The sequence below is a fragment of the Diabrotica virgifera genome, chromosome 7 (genome assembly GCF_917563875.1).
Source record: "Diabrotica virgifera virgifera chromosome 7, PGI_DIABVI_V3a".
Taxonomy (NCBI): Eukaryota; Metazoa; Arthropoda; class Insecta; order Coleoptera; family Chrysomelidae; genus Diabrotica; species Diabrotica virgifera.
In genome coordinates this window covers 173,776,536-173,799,957 of record NC_065449.1, presented here as the reverse complement: position 1 = coordinate 173,799,957, position 23,422 = coordinate 173,776,536, and the positions used below count along the sequence as shown (strand labels likewise).

The 23,422-nt window shown below is 33.4% G+C and overlaps 1 protein-coding gene across 1 annotated transcript in view; it reads right to left on the bottom strand.

The window, feature by feature from the left end:
* Positions 1–22,477, bottom strand: part of LOC114335142 (uncharacterized) — a 53,225-nt gene extending 30,748 nt beyond the window's left edge. The window contains exons 1-2 of the mRNA XM_028285311.2: positions 22,338–22,477; positions 1,910–2,135 (exon numbers count right to left, since the gene is read on the bottom strand). Of these exons, the coding sequence (XP_028141112.1) occupies positions 1,910–2,135; positions 22,338–22,389 (278 nt within the window). The 5' untranslated portion in view covers positions 22,390–22,477. The remainder of the gene's footprint in view (positions 1–1,909; positions 2,136–22,337) is intronic.
* Positions 22,478–23,422: the final 945 nt, after the last annotated feature.

The window sequence follows — 23,422 nt, the reverse complement described above, 5'->3', positions numbered from 1 at the left end:
ATTGTTTTATATTCATTTAAAATTTTTAAATCGTTCTAAAATTTTAATTTCCCGCCAAAAATTTAAAAAAAATTTCGGACAGAACTTTTTAAATATTACAACTCTTTTATTCAAAATTTTTCGCTATTTCTCGATGCGGCTCAGACAAAAACTAAAACCATAGAAACCCTAATTAGGCTCTAGGTGGGTCACATGACCACCTAGAGGGCTAAAAATTTAAGAAAGTTAGTTTCACTATATATGCTAAACGGTGACCTATATGGAATTCGAATCGAGTTGGGGGCACTTTTCATCATCTTACCCGGCTAGGCCCTTTTTACCAGTGAGGACAGAGATATGTCAAGAATAGATCTGGCTAGGGATATTCTAAACAATGCATCGGAATGTAACATCGATATCAAGTACGGTGGTCCAGCTATCTTTGTCTGTCGTGCGAGTGTGGGCGTATCTACCAAGAGGTGGGAGTAATGAAACGACAGTTACACAGAGGCGGCAGCCATCATATGCTAGAGAGAGAAAGATAAGCGCCAGTAGAGAGAGATAGATAGACCACCGAACCGAACTGCTCCGCGTTACGCTATTTTTCGGAGTTGGGCAAATCTATATGTATAAGATCTTTGTGCTCAGATCATCTTATCTTCGCTCGAAAACGATAACCGATGGAGCGTGTGCGTTATGTGCGTCGAAAATTCTTGTGTTCAGTTTATGCGACGAACACGTCCACACTAGCACAGTTTACTTAGAGCACGCAAATATTTTTGACGAGCAGCTGGTACGCACGAAAAATTTACCAATGCGGACGCGCCGTAATGTACACTTTGCGTCACAATATAAGAAATTTGGCCTAACGCTGGTGGATGTCCCTACCGATTTAGTATCATAATAAATAGTTAATGTTACTAACCCCTTTATTATCTTTGCAACGGGTGGCAATAGTTTTGGAACAGCTTACTAGGGCCGGACATTATATTATTTACAGAACTGGCTCGTTACCTGCCAATCCAAATAAATTATTAAAATTAAAATTTCTAGACAATGCTTCGTATTAAAATTTTTTAATCTTTTACTGTTAATTCTGCTTTTAGTATTTTACTGTTATTATCATTATTTTCCTTAATTTCTTTAATTTGTTCATTTCTCTTATTTTATTGTAGATAATAATATACCTATAACTACATAGATAGATATACATACGTAATAAATATAATGGTATGATATTTAAATTTATATTTATTATTCCAACCCCATTAAAATATTATATCTACTTGAAAACTTGAACTTTTTTGTTTAGGGGATGGGTACGAACTTTATGATTTAAGCCGTTACGTTATTACCGAGGGCCGAAAGTCCCTGAAAACTTCTATAATGTTTATTTTAATAAGTTTCAAAGTGAAAAACTAAGAGAAAATTTAGTGTGATTTTTAATTTCAAATATCTCATTCAAAAGAAACTTTTAATTTTGGCCACGGAAACTCTAATTCGTTCCAAGGGACTTTGGGCCCTCGGTAATAAAGTAACTTTTCATTCTGCGTTTAACTTTTTCAAAAATACTTACATATTAGTTTTCTCAGGATTCGAAAAAAATGATTACACTTAAAACACATTGAAAATTTTGACAGGCGTCTAGATTTTGCATTTTGTTCCTTTCCCCTTAGTTTTAGCGAATCCGCTCCTGGAGGGTTTGTTGTTTGTTACTATGATACTAAATCGGTAGGGACATCCCACCAGCGTCAGGCCAAATTTCTTATATTGTGACGCAAAGAAATAAAGGTCATGGAACTGGTTGTATGGCAAACTGCCGAAGTTGTTAAAAAAATGACACCAGACTAGAGCAATTCGTTAATATTCTGGAAAATCTTAGGTTGCAACTAAACAATGGTTTTATATAATAATTATGTATATTACTTACCCTCGGTTGCTTTTCGTTTCGATTACATAATTATTGGGTAAACTTTTACTACGTCTAACGGGACCTTTATTTATAAGAATCCATTTAGAATTACCTGTACCTCTAGTTTTGTTTCCGGACAAGACTTCGCCAGCATTAACCTCATCAACACCCAACATAGTCTTTGTATTTTTAGACAGAAATTCACCATCTTCTTCACCGCTTAAGTCACTAAAGTAATCGGAATCTGGAAATAGATTGACCGTCAGCTATATTGTTACACCTCTGTAGAAGATGCTTTATTCAACAACAATATTACAATATAAAGTGAATATACACTTTCACATTTCGTTGCACTACGAAAGTACAGCAGCATTATATTTTAATTCAATCAGAAATCACCGCAGGTACCTCTACCGGGTTCAAAACTTATTAGTACTCACCAGGAGGCACATATGTAGCTCTCTCTAAGTAAACCAAAATAACCAGCGGCGTACAGTCACAAACTTCAACCAACGAAATGGCAGGGTGGTCCTAGCGACATCTGCTAGAAAAAAGTATGTTTCTAATCTAATAGTAGTAACATAAAATAATACTGAAAATGTCAGTTTATATCCTAGCAAAGAGATCGGAAACGCAGCGCTCGCGGGCGCCACTGCGCCCTTCAATAAATTTTAGTGTGCCCTTAAACTATTGTTAATTTAGACAACAAATTCAAAACATACGTTTTAAAATTAATAAATGAACATTATAAATAAGCATATTTTTTTATATAGATTTGTTAGATCAAAAAATAGTTGGCGCCCGCCATGAATTTTTAATTCAGTATTTCACTCTTTAGATACATTAAAAACGTTGCTGACCTCTGTCCTAGCAGATTAAAAACATTCGAACCATTCTCTGGTCATACCTCCGAGGTTGAGCAAGGAAGATGAAGGAATTTTACAATTTAAAATTAACGTCCCACCTGCTCAGCGTGATAAAGTTCAGTAAATGTGAATCAAAATTACCCCCGTTGTGCAGTCCTGAACTGCAACTAACGAAATGGCCGGGATCCCCTAGCGACAACTGTTAGAAAAAATTTTAAGCTTTTAATCTAATAGCACCAAAAATAACATTTAAAATACTATTTTATAACCCACCAAATAAGAATAAAAATATTGCAACAAGTTGTAACGATAAGTTCATCGTTACGATATATGCAAGTCCGAATATTAGTCAGATAGAACTTAATAGTATGCAACCAAACATGCCGCTAGTTGTTTGAGGTGTTGCGTTAATTTTGGGTACGACTTGATGGAATATCTGTTAACATTGAAATTGGTAAGTTGGCAATCTGTCAAGGAATGTCTGCGGCACTCATTTGACAATGTCAAAGACTTTCACTTGGCACTCCCTTTGAAGCCTTCGGTAAAGCTGTACTTTCCAATGACCGGTGACTTTAGAATATAATTTATGTTGGAATTTTTTTTTTTTTTTTTAGAATAAATTAAGTTAGAAGTTGGGTTTTGGTTTTGGTGAAATTTAGGAGGAGTTTCGTTGTTTTTACAGGATCACCGGTCATTGGAGAAGAAGAAGAAAATTGAGTCACAATTTTGATTAATTTTTTTTAATGGAAAAATAATAATTTTGGAAATTTTTTTGGTCGAGTTTTGGATTAATCTATTAATGGTTTTGGATAAATGGAATGCGTATTGATTTTACTGTACTAGGCGTGTACCTCACCTCCTTTGTGCCGACAAGTATTCCCCCCCCCCCCCCAGCGTTGGGGAAACTGGAAATTAACTGGTCTTACCCACCATCAGCTTGGCCGTCAGGGTGCGAGGATCTAGGCTCTCACTCCTGGAGTAGTGACAGGTTTTTTTTTATATAATTAAATTTGCATATCAATTCTTTTAATAATATTTTCCCAACTTTAAATTTTTTGTCAATAACTTTTGAATAAATAACATAAATAATCTGCAAAATTATTGTGCACAATAGACTTTGGTTTATTTCCTTGTTTCATAACATTCATTTCACTTATTAGATATTGTACTTAGGTTTATCCCTTTAGGTCAGATACGAAATAGTCAACCGATACTGTGACCGATATCAATATTATATTTTTATTCAGGTACATAACTTGTAATTCCAAATAACTGTCTTGGTCTAATTAATTAAATTTTTGTTTTATTTTTCACTGTAAAGCTCATTGTCGACAGGAGCGTACTCTTCTAGTGTACGGAATAGGTACTGGGTAGATTGTATAAATTTGTATATAGAGGTATAGGTATATTTGATTAAATTTGGTTGTACATACTTATATGTTTTATTATCCTACCATTTCTAGTATCTATATAAAAGTAGTAGTTAGGTGCAGTAGTATAAGTCACTCAGCGAAATATCTATTTAATATTTCCCTGGCGCCCTAAACCGTTCTTCTGAATATCTTCTCGGTCAGTAGTTCTCTTTCTTTTCATCCCTGCTTATTTAAAGTTATTTTCTTGAACACTCCAGTACTTACTTCATAAGGTACCGTCTTATCTCGGCCGTGCAAATTCGGCCTGATCCTATCCTGAGTCCCACTGACAAAGTCTTATGACATCCAGCTAGCCTACCTTTATAAAACTTTAGTAACTAATTAAACTACCCCCTTCAAAGCACACATCTATTTTGTTACAAAGTGCCTGGTCACATCTCCGAAAATTTTAAAACTGCAAGATTAAGGATGCTGAGAAAGGAAGATGAGGAAATTTTACAATTTGTAAATTATGTCCCTTTTATCTGTTCAGCGTAGTAAAGTTACAACGAGAATGGATCTCCATATTCTTATTAAAGTAAGTATGAAAAATAATGGATTAACATTTTCAAATTTCGTTGAAATAGGAACCCACAGCCGCATTGAGGCACATATGCAGCTTTCTCTGAGTGAACCAGAGTAATCCCCGGCAGGCAGTCACGAACTGCAAATAACGAAATGGCAGGAATGCCCTAGCGATATCTGCTAGAAAAAAAATTTTAATCTAAAGGGACATAAAATAATAGTAAAAATACCATTTGGCATCCTACGAGATTAAAAACAATAAAACCGTTCCCTGATCACATCTCCGAGACATCTAAAACTGCATGCCATAACGGATGCTGAGAACGGAAGCTGAGGGATTTTACAATAATTAAGTCCCATCTGCTCAGCGTGGTTAATTTCCAACGAGAATGTTTCTCCGTACTCCTATTAGAGTAAAAATGAAAATTAAAAATGTATAAACGATTTAAAATTTCGTTGTAATACGAAACTAAAGCCGCATTATATTTTAGTTTAATCAGATAGCACTGCAAGTGTCTCTACCAGTTTCGAGAGTTATTAGTATCTCATTAGGAGGTACATATGCAGCTCTATCTGAGTGAACCAGAATAACCCCCGGTGTGCAGTCACGAACTGTAACGAACGAAATGGCAGGGATGCCTAGCGACATCTGCCAGAAAAGTGTTTAAGTTTTTTATCAAACATCAGTTAAAATAATATTGAAAATACCATTTTATATCCTACCAGATTAAAAACAATGAAAGCATCCTCTGGTCACACCTCCGAGGCTTTTAAAAACGCAAGCCATAACGGATGCTGAGAAAGAAAGATGACGAAATTTTACAATTTATAATTCACGTCCCAGTCCCTCAGCGTGGTAAAGTTATAACGAGAATAGAACCCCGTTCTCATATTATAGGGCAGTCAATGGGGGTATGTGGCTCCGAATTCCATCCTACTATATCGGTTTACGTGATATTTTCACAGTAAGTAGGGAATAGCCCAAGAAACAAAGTTTACCCTATGCCGATGTGTGCTTTTGTCTTGGGGGCGGTTCCCACCCCTTCTCGGGGGTGGAAAATTTTTGCTTAAATAACTACGGAAGTTGCTAGAGAACCTAATACTAGGCAAAAACTGTTCTATAATTTTTTTTCGAAAACTCAATACTTTTTGAGTTATTCCTGGTTGAAAATTGGCCATTTTCATTGAAACATAACACCTTTTCAAACGGTTTTTTGCGAATACTTTAAAAACTATGCATCTAACTAAAAAAAACAATATTAAACATTTTAGTAGCTTATAAAATAACAAAGAGATTCTTTCCTCTATGAATCTTTTAGTTATAACACAAAAAGAGATATGGTAAGTGAAAAAACTTGTTTTCTTGGTGCATGCTCAAATCAGTGTATTTAACTTGAAATAACAGAGAAACGGTCGATTTTAGGTGTATAATGCTACCAATAACTTTTTTTGTGCTTGAAAAGACCTTTAAAATAAGAAATATTAAATGTCGATTATATTCAAACTGTGCTAGATAAACTGTAAAAAATTGGATGACTAACGTATTTTAAGAGAAAAATGAGAAGTATGTTTAACCCCTCATCCACAAGAATTTAAATGCATCGCGCATCGTTTTCCTTCTACAATAAATTTTACTATAGTGTTCTTTTTATGTTCAAAAAGTTGGGCGGGTTTAAAATGAATGATTTTTGAAAAAAATAAGATCAAATTATTGAGCGAATTTTTAAATTTTCATAAAAATCTTCTTATTTCTCCATGTAACTCGAAAATGATAAGAAATGCAAAAAAAAAGATGCCATACAAAAATGTAGGTTTCTTCTAGGTAAACATTTTGAGTTTAGTTTTTATAACAGTATCTCTTATCATTTTCGAGTAACATGGAGAAAAAGAAGATTTTTAAGAAAATTTAAATATGCGCTCTATAATTTGATCTTATTTTTTCAAAAACCATTCATTTTAAACCTGCTCAACTTTTTGAACATAAAAATAACACTGTAGTAAAATGTATTGTCGAAGGAAAACGATGCATTTAAATTATTGTGGATAATGAGTTAAATACACTTCTCAATTTTTTTTTTAAATTCGTTAGTCATCAATTTTTTGCAGCATATCCCGCTTAGTTTGAATGTAATCGACATTTAATATTGCTTATTTGAAAGGACTTTTCAAGCACAATAAAAGGTATTGGTAGCATTATACACTTAAAATCGACCGTTTCTCTGTTATTTCAAGTTGAATACACTGATTTGAACATGCACAAAAAAACAAACTCTTTTTACCTACCATATCTCTCTTTGTGTTATAACTAGAAAATTGAAGCAGGAACGAATATCTTTGTTTTTTTTATGAGCTACAAAAATGTTTTATATAATTTTTTTAGTTAGATGCATTGTTTTTAAGGTATTCGCAAAAACCGTTTGAAAAGGTGTTATATTTCAATGAAAATGGCCAATTTTCAACCACGAATAACTCAAAAAGTATTGAGTTTTCGAAAAAAAAAAAATATAGAACAATTTTTGCTTAGAATTAGGTTCTTAAAATCGGGAACACATGAGTTAAAATTTTGTAGATATTGAGCAACAATATATCAATAAGTACATTAGAAATTTCTACCAAGAAGCAAAAAGAAGTAAAGAACAATATTCAAGAGGACAAAAATTTTACAAAAGCAAAAAGGGGCACCTAATAGGCGACAAGGAAGAAAAACTGGATAGATGGAGAGAGCATTTTGAGGAACTGCTAAATGAGAGACAGAAAGGTAATGACGAGGTTCAGATGGAAGTGATACAAGAAAACTACAACCCAGAGGATGTAGTGGAGCCGCCGACAGACGAGAAAATAATGGAAGTTTTAAGAAGCATAAAGAATAACAAGAGTGCGGGTATTAACGACATTAGTGGAGAAATAATTAAACACGGAGGTAAAATATTAGAAGAGAGAATATCTGGACCTTGGAGGTAAACTACACTATGTCACTTTAAGCAACTTTTTAGTAGGGCCGTTTGAGTATTTTAAAAATCTTATATTTCCCATAATTAGGTACCTTTCGCTCTGAAAAACAATGCGATCGTATTTTAATTATAACATATAACTAATTTGTACAATCCAACTAATGAAACGTTAAAATTTGCCCTAATTACTGTTATTAATGGTAATTTACAGTGACATGGTGCAGTTTACCTCTGATAGGTTTGATCTAAACTTATAAAATATTTATTGAATTTAAAGGTATTTAAGCGCAAAAAATAGCTAGGTACTTCTCATGAAACAAATGTTTATTTTAGTTAAATATTAATATATTAAAACCTGTGTTAACGGCCACCTGTCAAAATCGGCAATCTGTACTAACGGCCATTTATATAATACGGACGCGGCCAAATAATCTCATAATTTTTAAAACCCATTTTATAGAAATTTACCAGTTACTATCGGCCAAATTATTTTTTTATGGGTACTTGTTGATAATACCCAGTATTGCGAAATACCCAATATTATTTCATTACTTCGTATTTATCTAAAATGAGATTAAAAATAACCTGCATAAGGGTTGGTGTCGGCGAACACGAAGAAAGGATGTCGTAAAATAAGAAACCTGTGTCGCTAAGAAACATAATAAAAATATTATAATAGCTGAGAAAGTGAAAAGTCTGGTTTAAATTTACAAAAGTTTGCCGAAAAATATAGTGTTGTAAAATTATGAAGCTGTATTATAAAAAAAAATAAAAGTAAGTTGAAGAATTCTTTAAAACGCTTCAATAAACGCTAAGAAGTCGAAAGTCGAACGTTGATATTCGGCGAAGTATTTTCATCTCTATTGTTTTTAATAGTCGTGTCGTTTTAGAGGTGTCAAGTCTTATCTAAGCCGTGTTTGTCAATACAGGTCTAATTGCTGCATTATAGATCCTTGCTCTTGTGTCTTGTCTCTTGTCTTAGGTGTTGGTTCTTTCAAATTGTGTCATTAAGAGGTTCCGCCCCTTTACTTGCTTTTAAGTGCTGTCGTGCTTTTTCTTCAATATCTCCGTAACTAGTTATGTCTCTTCTTAGATATCTAAGCTTTGCGTCATTCTTTATTATTTTTCCATCAATTTCGATTTTATGTCGTAGTGGGCATTTAAATGTTGTCATTACTTACTTATTTATCCTCCTCGTTCCCACTGGAACATAGGGCATCTACTGTCATTCTCCATTTTTGCCGATCTTTTGCTTTTTCTCTTTTCCAGGTTAGGCCGACGTTTTCTGCTTCTTTAATAACTGTTTCCTTCCATGCATTTATCGGCCTCCCCTGTTTGAGTTTTCCTGGAGGTTGGAATTCCAATGTTTGTTTTGTTATGTCTGTGCCTGGTTTTCGCAGAGTATGGCCCACCCATTTCCATCTTCTCTTTCTTATTTTTTTATGTATTGGTTCTTGCTTCGTTTTTTTCTATAAGTCTGAGTTTATGATTGTGTTGGGCCAAAATATTCTTAGAACTTTTCGTAAAAATTTATTGATGAAGGTTTGAATCTTTCCAGTGTTGTGTTTTTTGTTATTCTCCAAGTTTGTGATCCGTATAGTAGTACTGCCTTTACATTACTATTGAAGATTTTTTCTTACTTTGGTGTCCAGTTTTATCTCATTATATATCCATATAATATTTAACATAGCATGCTGTCTGTGCTCTGCCAATTCGTGTCTGGATATCCTCCTCTGCTCCTTCTGTCGTGTTCAGTATACTTCCTAGGTAATTAACGCGGCCAAATAATCTCATTGTTTTTAAAACTCATTTTATAGAAATTTATCAGTTACTATCGGCCAAAATATTTTTGTATGGGTACTTGTTGATAATATCCAGTATTGCGAAATACCCAATACTATTTTATTACTTCGTATTTGTCTAAAATGAGAATAAAAATAACCTGCATAAGGGTTGGTGTCGGCGAACACGAAGAAAGGATGTCGTAAAATAAGAAACCTGTGTCGCTAAGAAACATAATAAAAATATTATAATAGCTGAGAAAGTGAAAAGTCTGGTTTAAATTTACAAAAGTTTGCCGAAAAATATAGCGTTGTAAAATTATGAACTGTATTATAAAAAAAAATAAAAGTAAGTTGAAGAATTCTTTAAAACGCTTCACTAAACGCTAAGAAGTCGAAAGTCGAACGTTGATATTCGGCGAAGTATTTTCATCTCTATTGTTTATAATAGTCGTCTCGTTTTAGAGGTGTCAAATCTTATCTCCGCCGTGTTTGTCAATATAGGTCTAATTGCTGCATTATAGATTGTTGCTCTTGTGTCTTGTCTCTTGTCTTAGGTGTTTGTTCCTTCAAATTGTGTCATTAAGATGTTCCGCCGCTTTACTTGCCTTTAAGTGTTGTTGTCGTGCTTTTTCTTCAACATCTCCGTAACTAGTTATGTCTCTTCTTAGATATCTAAGCTTTGCGTCCTTCTTTATTATTTTTCCATCAATTTCGATTTTATGTCGTAGTGGGCATTTAAATGTTGTCATTACTTACTTATTTATCCTCTTCCTTCCCACTGGAATATAGGGCATCTACTGTCATTCTCCATTTTTGCCGATCTTGTGCTTTTTCTCTTTTCCAGGTTAGGCCGACGTTTTCTGCTTCTTTAATAATTGTTTTCTTCCATGTATTTATCGGCCTCCCCTGTTTGAGTTTTCCTGGAGGTTGGAATTCCAATGTTTGTTTTGTTATGTCTGTGCCTGGTTTTCGCAGAGTATGGCCTACCCATTTTCATCTTCTCTTTCTTATTTTTTATGTATTGCTTCTTGCTTCGTTTTTTTCTATAAGTCTGAGTTTGTGATCGTGTTGGGCCAAAATATTCTTAGAAATTTTCGTAAAAATTTATTGATGAAGGATTGAATCTTTCCAGTGTTGTGTTTTTTGTTATTCTCCAAGATTGTGATCCGTATAGTAGTACTGCCTTTACATTACTATTGAAGATTTTTACTTTGGTGTCCAGTTTTATCTCATTATATTTCCATATAATATTTAACATAGCATGCTGTCTGTGCTCTGCCAATTCGTTTCTGGATATCCTCCTCTGCTCCTTCTGTCGTGTTCAGTATACTTCCTAGGTAATTAACGCGGCCAAATAATCTCATTGTTTTTAAAACTCATTTTATATAAATTTATCAGTCACTATCGGCCAAAATATTTTTGTATGGGTACTTGTTGATAATATCCAGTATTGCGAAATACCCAATACTATTTTATTACTTCGTATTTATCTATAATGAGATTAAAAATACCCTGCATAAGGGTTGGTGTCGGCGAACACGAAGAAAGGATGTCGTAAAATAACAAACCTTTGTCGTTAAGAAACATAATAAAAATATTATAATAGCTGAGAAAGTGAAAAGTCTGGTTTAAATTTACAAAAGTTTGCCGAAAAATATAGTGTTGTAAAATTATGAAGCAGTATTATAAAAAAAAATAAAAGTAGGTTAAAAAATTCTTTAAAACGCTTCACTAAACGCTAACATTTGATAAAAATCTAAACATATTCTGTTTTATCCGTAGTATACACTCTCTACATCACTTAAAATTTAGCATAATTTTAAGTGATACATAACTTTTGAAACTATATGTATAATTAGAATAATACCATTCGAAATAGAAACACCAATTTTTAAGAGAAGGTACAAAATATTTGTTGCATGTTTATTACAATGTATTAATAACCATGATTTTTATAAAAACAACTAGGTAACTATAGAAAAAGAATAGATGAAAACAAAGAGATTTATTTCTGTTCAGAAGAATAGTTATCTATGACCAGTTTGCCGCTAGGTGCTCAGCGCACTAAGTCAACATAGTGTTGTTTGCGATCAACACTCAGTTAGTAATTAAATGAGGTAAAAACACCCAAGTTTACACGGCGCTTTTTACCTCTCAAATTATTTGAACATAGTGTTCTATTTTTTCGGTAATTCCGTTTTCGTGGTCATTAATACCAAATGTAGTATACCTCTAGAAAGTAGGGATGGCGGTTTTTGACAAAACACCGGTTTTCGGTTATACCGGTTTTTTTTGCTGACGGTTTAACCTGGCGGTTATAACCGGCCAAAAAACCGGTTTTTGAAAAAACCGGTTTTCGGTTTTTTTAATCTAATAGGTTACAATGTTACATTTACAATGCACTTTAGTTTGCGATACTCCACTAGACTCGATATTCGATATCAATATAATCAAAATTAGTACTATCGAAAGAACATCAATATCAATATAAATAGAACACAATTTTTAATAAAACCATTTTATTTTATTAATTATTTTATTTATTTTTTATTTTATTATTATTATATATTTATTGATTATTATTAAATATAATATAGCGTAAGATTATTATATAAATATTGCAATAATATACAATATAACAAAACCATTTCAATTTATAAAAAATTTCCCAGTCTCTTTTAAATGGGATTTAAAAAAAATAATATCAACATAAATATTTTACTTAAAAATAAATTGGATAATGCAATTTATCTTTTATTTTTACTACCATCAAAAAAATTTATCATGTATTTCTTTTAACACGTTTGTATATTTTTGTATTATAGGTGCCTACATTTTAACTCATTTAATACTTCCTGTATGGGTGTATCGTTTTGAAAACGTGAAAGGGAAATCCTTGGAGATTCGTATTCGTAATCGGTAATTCGATATTCACAGTCAGAACATTATTTTTGGTAATCAGAAAAAGTCATTCACCCACTTTCAATGTCAAGAGTCAAGTGAGAAAAATAGATGATGTTTTGCGTCTACTTCAACCAGATCACTTCTTATGTAAATATTATGATTACAAATACCTTTCCAACGAAATGTTATAACAAAACTTAATTGTTTCTGGCGGATGTTAGTTTCCACTTTCAGTTTGCTTCTGTATTTATAAAATAAAATTTAATTTGAATTATGATTTTGTTTGGAATAATTACTTAAGAATAATAGTTATGATTGGGATCCAAAATAATACCTAACCCAATCCTAATCACCGTAAAAACCTAATAACCGGTTTTTACTTTAAAAATAAAAAACTGGTTATAACCGGGACAAAAAAAAACAACCGGTAAAACCGGTTATTGCGAAGTAAAAAACCGGTTTTCGGTTAAAACCGGTAGGTTTTTCCCATCCTTACTAGAAAGCTCTTGGAGAGCTGAGTGAATTAAAAGAATAAAAACAAAACAACGCCATGTCGACACAGTGTAGTTTACCTCCGAGGTCCAGATATGTAGCATACTAAAGCTGATATGGGATCAGGAAGAAATGCCGAGACAATGGAGTCAGAATATGCCCGATATTTAAAAAGGGAGATAAATCTCAATGTGAAAGTTACAGAGGTATCGCTTGGCTTGATGTAATTTATAAAATCCTTGCCAAGGTTATAAGAGAATAATTAGACAGATATGTTAGTATGCAGGTAGGAGAATATCAAGGTGGTTTTAAGAAAGGAAGATCTACCATCGATCAGATTTTCATGCTAATGATGTTACAGAGCGGTACCTTCGAACAACAGGTAAATATGAAGGTCCTATTTATAGACTTCAAGCAGGCATATGATACAATCGTAAGGAAACGTCTTTATCATGCACTTCGGTTAATTATTGGGATACCGAAGAAGTTGGTCAAACTGGTGAAAATGACACTGGAGAGAATAGAAAATCGAGTAGCACTGGAGAGTAGCCTCTCAGAAAAGTTCAAAGTGCGAAGGGGTTTGATGCAGGGAGCCCTTTATCAACTGTCCTTTTCAATTGTGTATTAGAGTATTAGAGGCATTTCTCAGGGAGAGCGGATCAGAACGCAAGGTACGATCCATGATGGAAGAACTCAGGTACTTGCATTTGCAGACGACATAGTATTGATAACAAGAACAGAAAGAGAACTGCTCGGAATGTTAAACCTTTTAAAAGAAAAACTAAGCATACTAATAAATGGGAGATACATTAAATGAAGAACAGGTTTTGAAAATTAGAATAGATAACGATGTAAAAGAATATTATTTCGAGAAATTAAAAGAATTTGAATACCTATGGGAGACTGTAACACAGAAAGGAGATGAAGTGCGAGGAAATGAAAAAAGAATTGCGAAGGGAAGACGAGCAGTTGGAGCATTGAGCATATTCTTCTTGTACTAGCATAGTACTTCTAAAAAGTAGTCTTATATCAAGAGCAGCAAAATTGCGGTTTTATAATACGTTGATACAACCTACAGTAATTTATAATAGTGAATGTTGGGTTCTGAATTAGAGAGAAGAAAATGCATTGGAAAGATGGGCACGGAGTGTGCTGAGGAAGATTTTCGGTGATGTGAAAGTGGTAGAGAATGAATGGAGAAAGAATGGAATGAAAAGGATGTCAGGGGACCGATGGGCGAAGAGTATATTGTTAAGCGGTGAGGGAACAAGAAGGAGGGGTTTACCGCGGAAAAAGTAGCTGGAAGCAGCCAAAGAGGATCTACAAATAGCAAGCGTTGTAAACTGGAAGGCACCTGCCCTGGACAGAGTAAAGTGGAGAAAGATAGTTGAAAAATTTCAAGCCACGGGCCCCTGAGGCCTGCAGTGCTGTTATACATATATTTCCCTTAGTATACTCTTAAGCAATTTTTTGTATTCGTTGTCATTTTTGTACCTTTTAATTTTCTTCGCTCTTCCATCATCTGCAATATTTTATCTGTCATCCAATCTTGTTCCTTTTCTCTTTTGAATTTAAATATTTATGCGAAAGTGTGGTAATAGATGTCTTCATTTCGTTCCATTGTTCTTTATGCCACTAGGAGCATCTTCAACTATTTTCGCAAAATTCTTATTAATCTCTGTATTTACTTTTTCCTGGATGTGATTTTCTTTTAGTAGTTTTATATCTGTCTTTGGCCTCATTTCATTATGAATTATTTTGAGTCGTATGTTGATATTTGCACTTACCGACTATGATCTGAGAAGACATCCGCGTGGACATGTTTTTGTTGAGGTGGCAGAATTTCTAAACCGTTTGTTGATGTTGATAACATCAATTTGGTTTTTTATGATTTTTACGATTTAGGTTTATAACTTAATGACTAACTTTGCTGTTATAACTAGTCAAGCTCTGGTCAAAGTTTTTGCATAAATTTCTTATTATAAACGGTTAGAATTACTGTCCAATTTATACTAGTTTGTGAAACGCCACACGAGGGCACTGTTAGAATTTAAATGTCACTAATTATGACACATGAACTAATGATTTTTTCCTAGTATTAATAAACTTGATTAATATTGTTGATTTGCAAAACATGTAGCTTTTAAACTTTAAGCTATGCATACACACAATAACTATACTAAATACGAGAGAGTTGAAAACTCTGATACAAGAAATTTGTCGAAAAGAGACTGGTCGTATAGTAACAAGATACTTTTTCACTACAAATACGCGAGAGATTTGCGTCTAAACCTCTAAACTAAATCGATGTTCAACTTTTCTGGACAACAAATTGATACTGACTATGTACTTAAAATTGTAATTGTAATGACTATGCATTACCAAGGGGTTGGCGAGAAAATAGAGTTTTCCCCGGCACAAGTTTTATGAAAGTAGAAATTGTTAGCTACCATTGGCGTAGCAAGTGGAAAGAGTTATGTCCTACAAATATTTAGGAGTTTGGTTCACTGATACTAATGACCAGACAAGAGAAATTAAGAGGCGAATAGAAATAGCGAGACAATCATTAATTTGTCAAAATGAAAAAGTTCCTATGCTCCTAGGGACATAAATTTAAAATTAAGAAAGAGAATGTTAAGGTGCTATATTTTCTCTGTCCTGTTGTACGGCATGGAAGCTTGGACACTTAAAACGATAAACATTAAACACATTGAGGCATTCGAGATGTGGTGCTAAAGGAGGATGTGGAAAATACCACGGAGAGATAGAGTAACAAATCAAGAGGTTTTGCTAAAGATGGGGAAGGAATGCGAAGTCATAAAAACAATACAAACGAGAAAACTGGAACATCTAGGCCACATGATGAGAGGGGAAAAGTACTCCCTGCTAAGGCTCATAATCTAAGGAAAAATCTCGGGAAAGAGAAATGTGGAACGTAGAAGGATTTTCTGGTTGCGAAATTTAAGGGAGTGGTACGAGTGCATTTCAATACAATTGTTCATAGCTGCAGCCAACAAAGTTAAATTGCTGTGATGGTAGCCAACCTGCAATAGGAGACGGTACTGCAAGAAGAGAAATTTATCCAAACAAATCTACTACAGTCATGGGAAAAAAAGAAATGTATTGTTTATACTTTGAGGAAAGATCAAACTACTATAGCAGGATAAGCAATTGAATACCACCCAAAGGGAAAAAGAAAGAGCGGAAGAAAAGATAATAGCTGAAAAACTACAACTAACGAATACAGCAATATTGGACAAAAATGGGGTAAAAAATTAAAAATAGAACAAGAAATTGAATGAAATGGAAAGAACTAGTACACAGTTTATCCAGAAAATATACAGTCAACCTTTTTAGTAGGTGGCACCAAAACAACAAGAGGAATACTAATAAGAGACAGTCAGAAAATGAAGACAGATGTCAACGAAGTTCTTTATATAGTGTGGAAGGCACTTTTGGAATAAAATAATTTGTGTCCTTGTTTCAAAAAATTATACAGTACGCTGAGACCCGTCGATTTTTATAATAATAAATGTGCACTTTTTAAATATAAATTTCAATATACAAGATGATTCATTCCAGCATAGCAGTCCGTAAGCTTTATTTTAATGGAACACTCTGCATATTTTTATATTTTTAAAAGCTGTTAAATAACCTGATTTCAATGGAGTATATCATGTACAATATGCATTATGAATATTACGGGGTAAAATTTTGAAATTATTAAGTATGGAAATGGAAACAACTCATGGAATTTGTGTCCTTATATTAGACAAGGCGGAAACGGCGGGTTCGTTGGGAAAAATATTCCCATGAGATATTTTTGCATAATCACATTCGTGAGACATCCCAGAATAAGGTTCAAGAAGTCGCCCACGAGAAAAGTGGGCCAATTTTTTTTAACAATTTTTTTTAATCAAATTGCAAAAATCAATTGTTTGGCCCGGACTAATGTTTTTTTAGGTTTTTTGGACCATTGTGGACAAAAAAGGTCTCTTATAATTTTTCTCTAAAGTTGATCTTTTTCGAGTTATAAGCAAGTTAAAATTTGAAAAACGCGAAAATGGCCATTTTTAAGGCTTAATAACTCGGTCAAAAATTATTATTTTCAAAGTCAGAAAGTGACTAAATCAAAGTTTAAAGTCGCCGTTACATGATCCTGAAGAAATATGTGTCATTAATTTACTACTAAGCTGTTATTTTTAATTAATAACAATGAGTGGTTTTATCGTATTGACACTGCTGTAAATGTGAGTGCGAGTAAGATGCACAATTGGACTGCTGGAATAGCCTCTCTCTCGCACTCAGCATTTACAGCCCGGCACACGTGCATGGCGCTTATTATTATTACTTAAAAATAACAGCTTAGTAATAAAATAATGACAAAAATTTCTTCAGAATCTTGTAGGGGGGCTTCAAACTTTGATTTAGTCATATATTGACTTTCATAATAATAACTTTTAACCGAGTTATTAAACCTTGAAAATCGCCATTTTTCGTTTTTTTCAATTTTAAATTGCTTATAAGTCGAAAACGATCAACTTTAGAGAAAAATTATAAGAGACCTTTTTTGTCCAGAATGGTCCAAAAAATTAAAGAAAAAATTGTTCGGGCCAAAAATATTGATGCTTGCAATTTGATTAAAAAAAAATTGTTAAAAAAAAATTGGCCCACTTTCCACTTGGGCGACTTCTTGAACCTTATTCTGGGATCTCTCACGAATGTGATTATGCAAAAAAATCTCATGGGAATATTTTTCCCTTCGAACCCGCCGTTTTCGCCTTGTCTATATTGTTTGTCCTTATTTTGTAAAATTGTAAACAATACGGAGACACGTCAATTTTAAATTCAAACGGACACTTTATAAACATAAATTTAAATACCTATACATTATGGTGATGCAAGCAAGTATAGCATAGTCCATGATCTTTGGTTTTAATGAATCACCCTGTATATGTTTATGTCACTAGAAGATACTTTACTACTTTATCTCAAAAAGGTATATTATGTAGGGTCATTTATGAATAAATGACGGTTAGATTTTAAAATTATTTACAAATTTTGTCAAGACTTTCAAAACCCAATATATTGACACTTAATTTAGAAAATGTATATCTTTATGTAACTAATTTAAAAAATAAAACCATCATTTAAAATGTGAAAAATTATTAATTTTGAAGTTTTATGTAGGTATTTAACATGACGAAAATTATACATTATTTTAAAATGTCACCCTGCATTAGTCATAATATACCCTACATATTATACTTTTGTGAGATGAGGTTGTTAAGCAGCTTCTACAAGGCTAAAAATATACAGGTGACAACCATTTCTACCATGTTGAGTCTGGCGGTATGACTAAAAGTCTACGCCAAAAACACAAAAAAAATATATTACAGCGTTTTGTATTAAGAATAACGACCATGGGATATGCTGGACTTGAGTGAACCACCCTGTATATTTAAATTATTGTTTAGATGGTGCATATTTGAATTTAAAAGTTCACATGTCCTAGCGTTGTTTATAAGTTTCTAAAATAAGGACACAAAAATTTTTATCCCAGAAGTGGTTTCCATACATTATAATTTTAAAATTTCAGCCTGTATTATTCATATAGCAAACTATGTACATGATATAGTTCGTTGAAGTCAGGTTGTTAAGCAGCTTTTAGAAATATAAAAATATACAGGGTGTCCCATTAAAAATAAAGCTTATGGATTATGCTAGGCTTGCGTGAATCACCCTGTAGATTTAAATTTATATCTAAATAGAGAAAATCTATATAGGTACATATTTTATAATATTTGACGGGTCTCAGCGTTATTAATCTTTTAAAACAAGATCAGAAGTAATTTTATTCTATAAGTGTATTCCACCCAATACGTTTATAAATTGAACAAAACAGAAGTTCTTCTTTCTTTATGGTCTTGGCATAGCTAATTAGCCAGTCTAGTTTAGTATTAATACAATTTCGCAGATTAAATTATATTTAAATTTTCATATATAATGCTTAATATACAAATAAAACAGAAGGTAAAAATCACACAAAATATAGTAGGCGAGCGGCAGCAACCCCTAAAATTACGATATACCGACCACGAAAATCAACTTTAAAGTGAATGCCCAATTTTGGTGATTCTTTATGTTTTCGTGGTCGCTGAATCTGAATATGAAGTTTATTTTTATCTAGAGTTGGTGTAACATGTTCAATAATTAAATTTTATGCAATAATGCGAAAAATAAATTTTGTTAATTTTTCATATTTACGTCGCCGTATCTTTGGTCGCTGTAAAAATTTTCTTTTTAAAATTTTCATTTTAAAATTTTACTGCGTTATCTTTGAAGTATTTAGATAACAACGAGCTTTGTCTAAAGAGTTGTTAATTTTTACACATTTTAAAAATTTTGTCGTCCTATTACGTTAGTTTCATTATACTTAAAAAAGTTGAATGACAAACTTTTTAGTTTATAATTTTAACGAACACAGCAGTGAAACATAGTTCATAAAGAAGTTTTTCGGAAAACTTTAAGTCAAAATATGCAACAGGGAAAAAGTTATGTCACTTTATAAACGAGCGGCACACCCCAAAAAAGCATATTTCTCTAGATCAGCGGTGCTTAAAGGGTCGATCGCGATCTATCGGTCGATCGCTAAAGTTTTTGAAGTCGATCGCGGAGCTGCAAAAAATTCATAGCAAGTTTGAAAGACTGATTTTAAAAAACTGACAAATATCGTAACATTCATGTCTAATCCATTTTCTTGTGAATACGTGGAAAATTTGTCACTGAAATATCCATTAATTTCAAAACGGAGATCATTTCCGTCCAAAATGAGACACTGAAAATAATTTCGGATATATACCTTAAGTCCACAGCGACCAATACGACATTTTGTTTTTTTATATCGTCTGACAAATATTCATCTTTGAGGCAAGTATATCTGCAGCTCACAGCATTCTTTGCATCAACGTACTTGTGTGAGTCTGCATTTTTCCAAATATACGTAGTGAAATTAAAGTAGCGTAATCAGCTGACCAGTAGAAAGTACAGTCAAGGCCAGCAAAATTAAATGAACTATAGCCCACTCCTTAACACAAATAGTTGCATATGCAGATAATATAGTTCTTATGGGAAGAGACAATGAAAGAATAAAAGAAGCCGTAACAATCCTGTCAAAGGAAGCACGGAAAAGAGGTCTAGAAATTAACGAAGGAAAAACAAAATATCTAATCTGCTCTCGAAGAGAAGATAACAGGATGAGATAAATCAAAATAGAAAACTACACTTTTGAAATAATTCAACAATTAAAATATTTGGGAGTAGAAGTAAATGGTCAAAATCAGAGAAGTGAAGAAATAACGGAGCGAATACTAGCAGGCAGCAAAACACACTGGAGATATCATAGGATAATGACGGACAAGAAGTTATCCAGAAATACAAAACTGAAAATATACAGAGTTGTAATCAGACCAGTAGTTACGTACGCAGATGAAGAAAAATTGAGAATATTCGAAAGGAAAATCCTCAGACGGATTATGGGCCCAATAAGAATGGACAACCGAGAAATGAGAAGAAGAATGCACCATGAACTAAGAGACAAAAAAAAACTGGAATATCTAGGCCACATAATGAGAGGAGAAAAGTACTCTCTGCTAAGACATCATCCAAGGAAAAATCTCGGGATAGAGAAATGTGGGACGTAGGAGGATTTCCTGGTTGCGAAATTTAAGAGAGTGGTATGGGTGCAGTTCAATACAGTTGTTCAGAGCTGCAGCCAACAAGTTAAGATTGCTGTGATGGTAGCCAACCTCCGATAGGAGACGGTACTGCAAGAAGAAGAATTAATGAGAAGAAGAGACTAAGATGGATGGGACACATACAGAGAAACCAGAAACCGAAAGACCCATGAGAGATATCAAAATTCTGGAAGTGAGAAACTGGAGAAACATATCAAAATGAATAAGTGGAATGCGGAGTGATTCACCGCAATAAGCGAATCAGTGAGCTCTTAGTAAGAGCGGCAAACATTCCACCCGGAATGAAAAGCCCTGATGACGAATCGGCTGACAAACATCTCTCATCATGCTTACATTTGGTCCTCGGTAATTACGTACCATTATATGAAAAAACTTATGGAGGATATGCAGTGCCATGCATCAACATTAAAATAAAATTAAGATGAAAAACATGACTTTAATTATAACTATCGGTAGTTACAACTTTTTATCAAAGTGAAACGTGCAATAAAGTTTTTTATTTTCAAAAAAAATTTTTTTACTGGCAGTCGATTGCTGGACGCTTGCAGTTTATGTGATAGATCCCATGCAGTGTAAGTCTGAGCACCACTGCTCTAGATACTGTGTGGTGTGATGACCATGGTGCGGTGTGGTGAATGGCAAATTTTGCTCATTCTGTATATTTTTGATTGTGCTCAATACCAAAATTAGGTTTATTTTGAATTTTAAAATCATTGGAACTTTGGAACATTGGCAAAATCGCAATTATGCCCTACAAATAAAAAAAAAATGAAATCACTTTTTTTCTGCCTTTAACTCGCTACAACTCTGTTCCATGTTAATATTTTTTCTGGAATTTTTCAAGTAAGTAGAACAATACTTTATACAAATAATGAAGATAATGGAACCTGTTTGAGTCTTTCTGTGTTATTCTAATAAAAGTTATGAATTGTTTAAATTAAAAGCTGCAGATTCCTGAACTCCAAAGTTTAATCGCAAAAGTTGAGTGGCAAAATGTGAAATTTAGCTTTTTAATTAAGTGTATGTTAAAATATAGGGTACAAAGAATAAAATGTTTTGTAGAAAGGAAACGGAGCAGCACCATTAAAAACATAAAGTTTGACCAAAATTAGCTATTCACCACACCGTGGTCAGTATCTCGAGAAATAAGAGTTTTTTGGAGCAGTGCCACTCGTATATAAATTCACATAACTTTTTTCGTATTGCATATTTTGACTTGAAATTTTCCATAAACCATCTTCACCAGTTATATTATATTTCTGTGTTGGAAAAAATTATAAACTTAAGTAAAACATTGTTATTCAACTTTTTTAACTAAACATGAAACGAACGAAATCTGGCGACAAAATATTTAAAAATTAACAACTCCTCTTTTGATGTGTTCCAACATTTTGGACAAAGCTCGTTGTTGTCTAAATACCTTAAAAATGACACAGTAAGACTTTCAATAGGAAATATTTACCGTGACCAAAGATACAGCGAAGTAAATATGAAAAATCATCAAAATTAATTTTTCGCATTATGTTCCACCAACTCTAGATAAAAATAAACTTCATATTCGGATTCAGCGACCTTGAAAATATAAAGAATGAATAAAATTTACCATTCACCCATCATGGTCGCTTTTTTTATTTCTAAGCCTAAAAATTAGGGGCAAATTCAAGGCTCGGTACAAATTAAAAAATGTGAATGACGTATATCAATATTATTTTATAGATAATTACATACTAGATTCTCATAAATAATTATTCTTACCTACAAGACTTGCCATTGCAATGACACAGACGATGTATACAGTGAAAGCCATTCTGAACAGAATTACTTTCTTATGAAGTGGAGCTTATAATATTCATACGAGTCCTTGTTAGCTTATTTCATTTAAGTGTTTAGAAAACAAACGTTTAAAAACACTTAATGAAGCAAAAATTATCTAAAGAAGAGTTAATGAGTTATTTTTACCACTAACAAGCAAATTAAAAAGGAAACTTTTTAATAATTAGATAACTATAATATATAATTGGTGTTAAAAGTTCTACAAGGCAGAATGTAGTTATTTGTATTGTATTTATAACATTGTGACTGAAAACAACTTCCTCTTCTTCCTTCTTGCATGTAGACTCTAAAGCCTGTTTCTTCTTCAATATTAGCCTCCTAAATTGTTTAAAATATCGCACCACTTTTTTTCTTGGTCTGTCAATACTTTCTTCGTCCATTTGGGGACTTGTCTCGTGCTATTCGTACTATCGTCTCTTCTGCCATTCTACTGTGTTCGTTTCACTCCTGTTTCCGTTTTTTTAGTATCAATTTATGTCTTCTACATTGTATGCTCTTCTTATGTTTTCGCTTCTCTCCCTGTCCAAGAGATTTTCCCTGATATTCGTCGAAGTATTTTCATCTCTATTATTTATAATTGTCGTCTCGTTTTAGAGGTGTCAGGTCTTATATCCACCGTATTTGTCAATATAGGTCTAATTTTTTTTTGTGGACTGTGGAACGCTCTTAGCAGACTAGGGAAGGTGTTCCTAGTACCGTTGGACTCGGACAGGAAAGGAGAACACGCTAGGGCGCACCAACCACAGTATGGCCCGTGCGTCCCGCATGCCCCCCATGACCAGCCGCCTACCAACTAAAACCACCCCCTCTTCCGACCCGGAATATCCCTGGATGTGCTCCTTAGGGAGCGATGCATGGGGATATCCCGAGCTGTCTGAAAGAAAGTAACCAGAAGCATTGGGTCATTTAAGGGTCTATTTTCCAGCCTAGAAACGGTAGGACTAAATAGAGAAAAGTCTGCTTCCTACAAGGAGGAAGGTTGGCCAACCCCTGCCTGAAAACGGCAG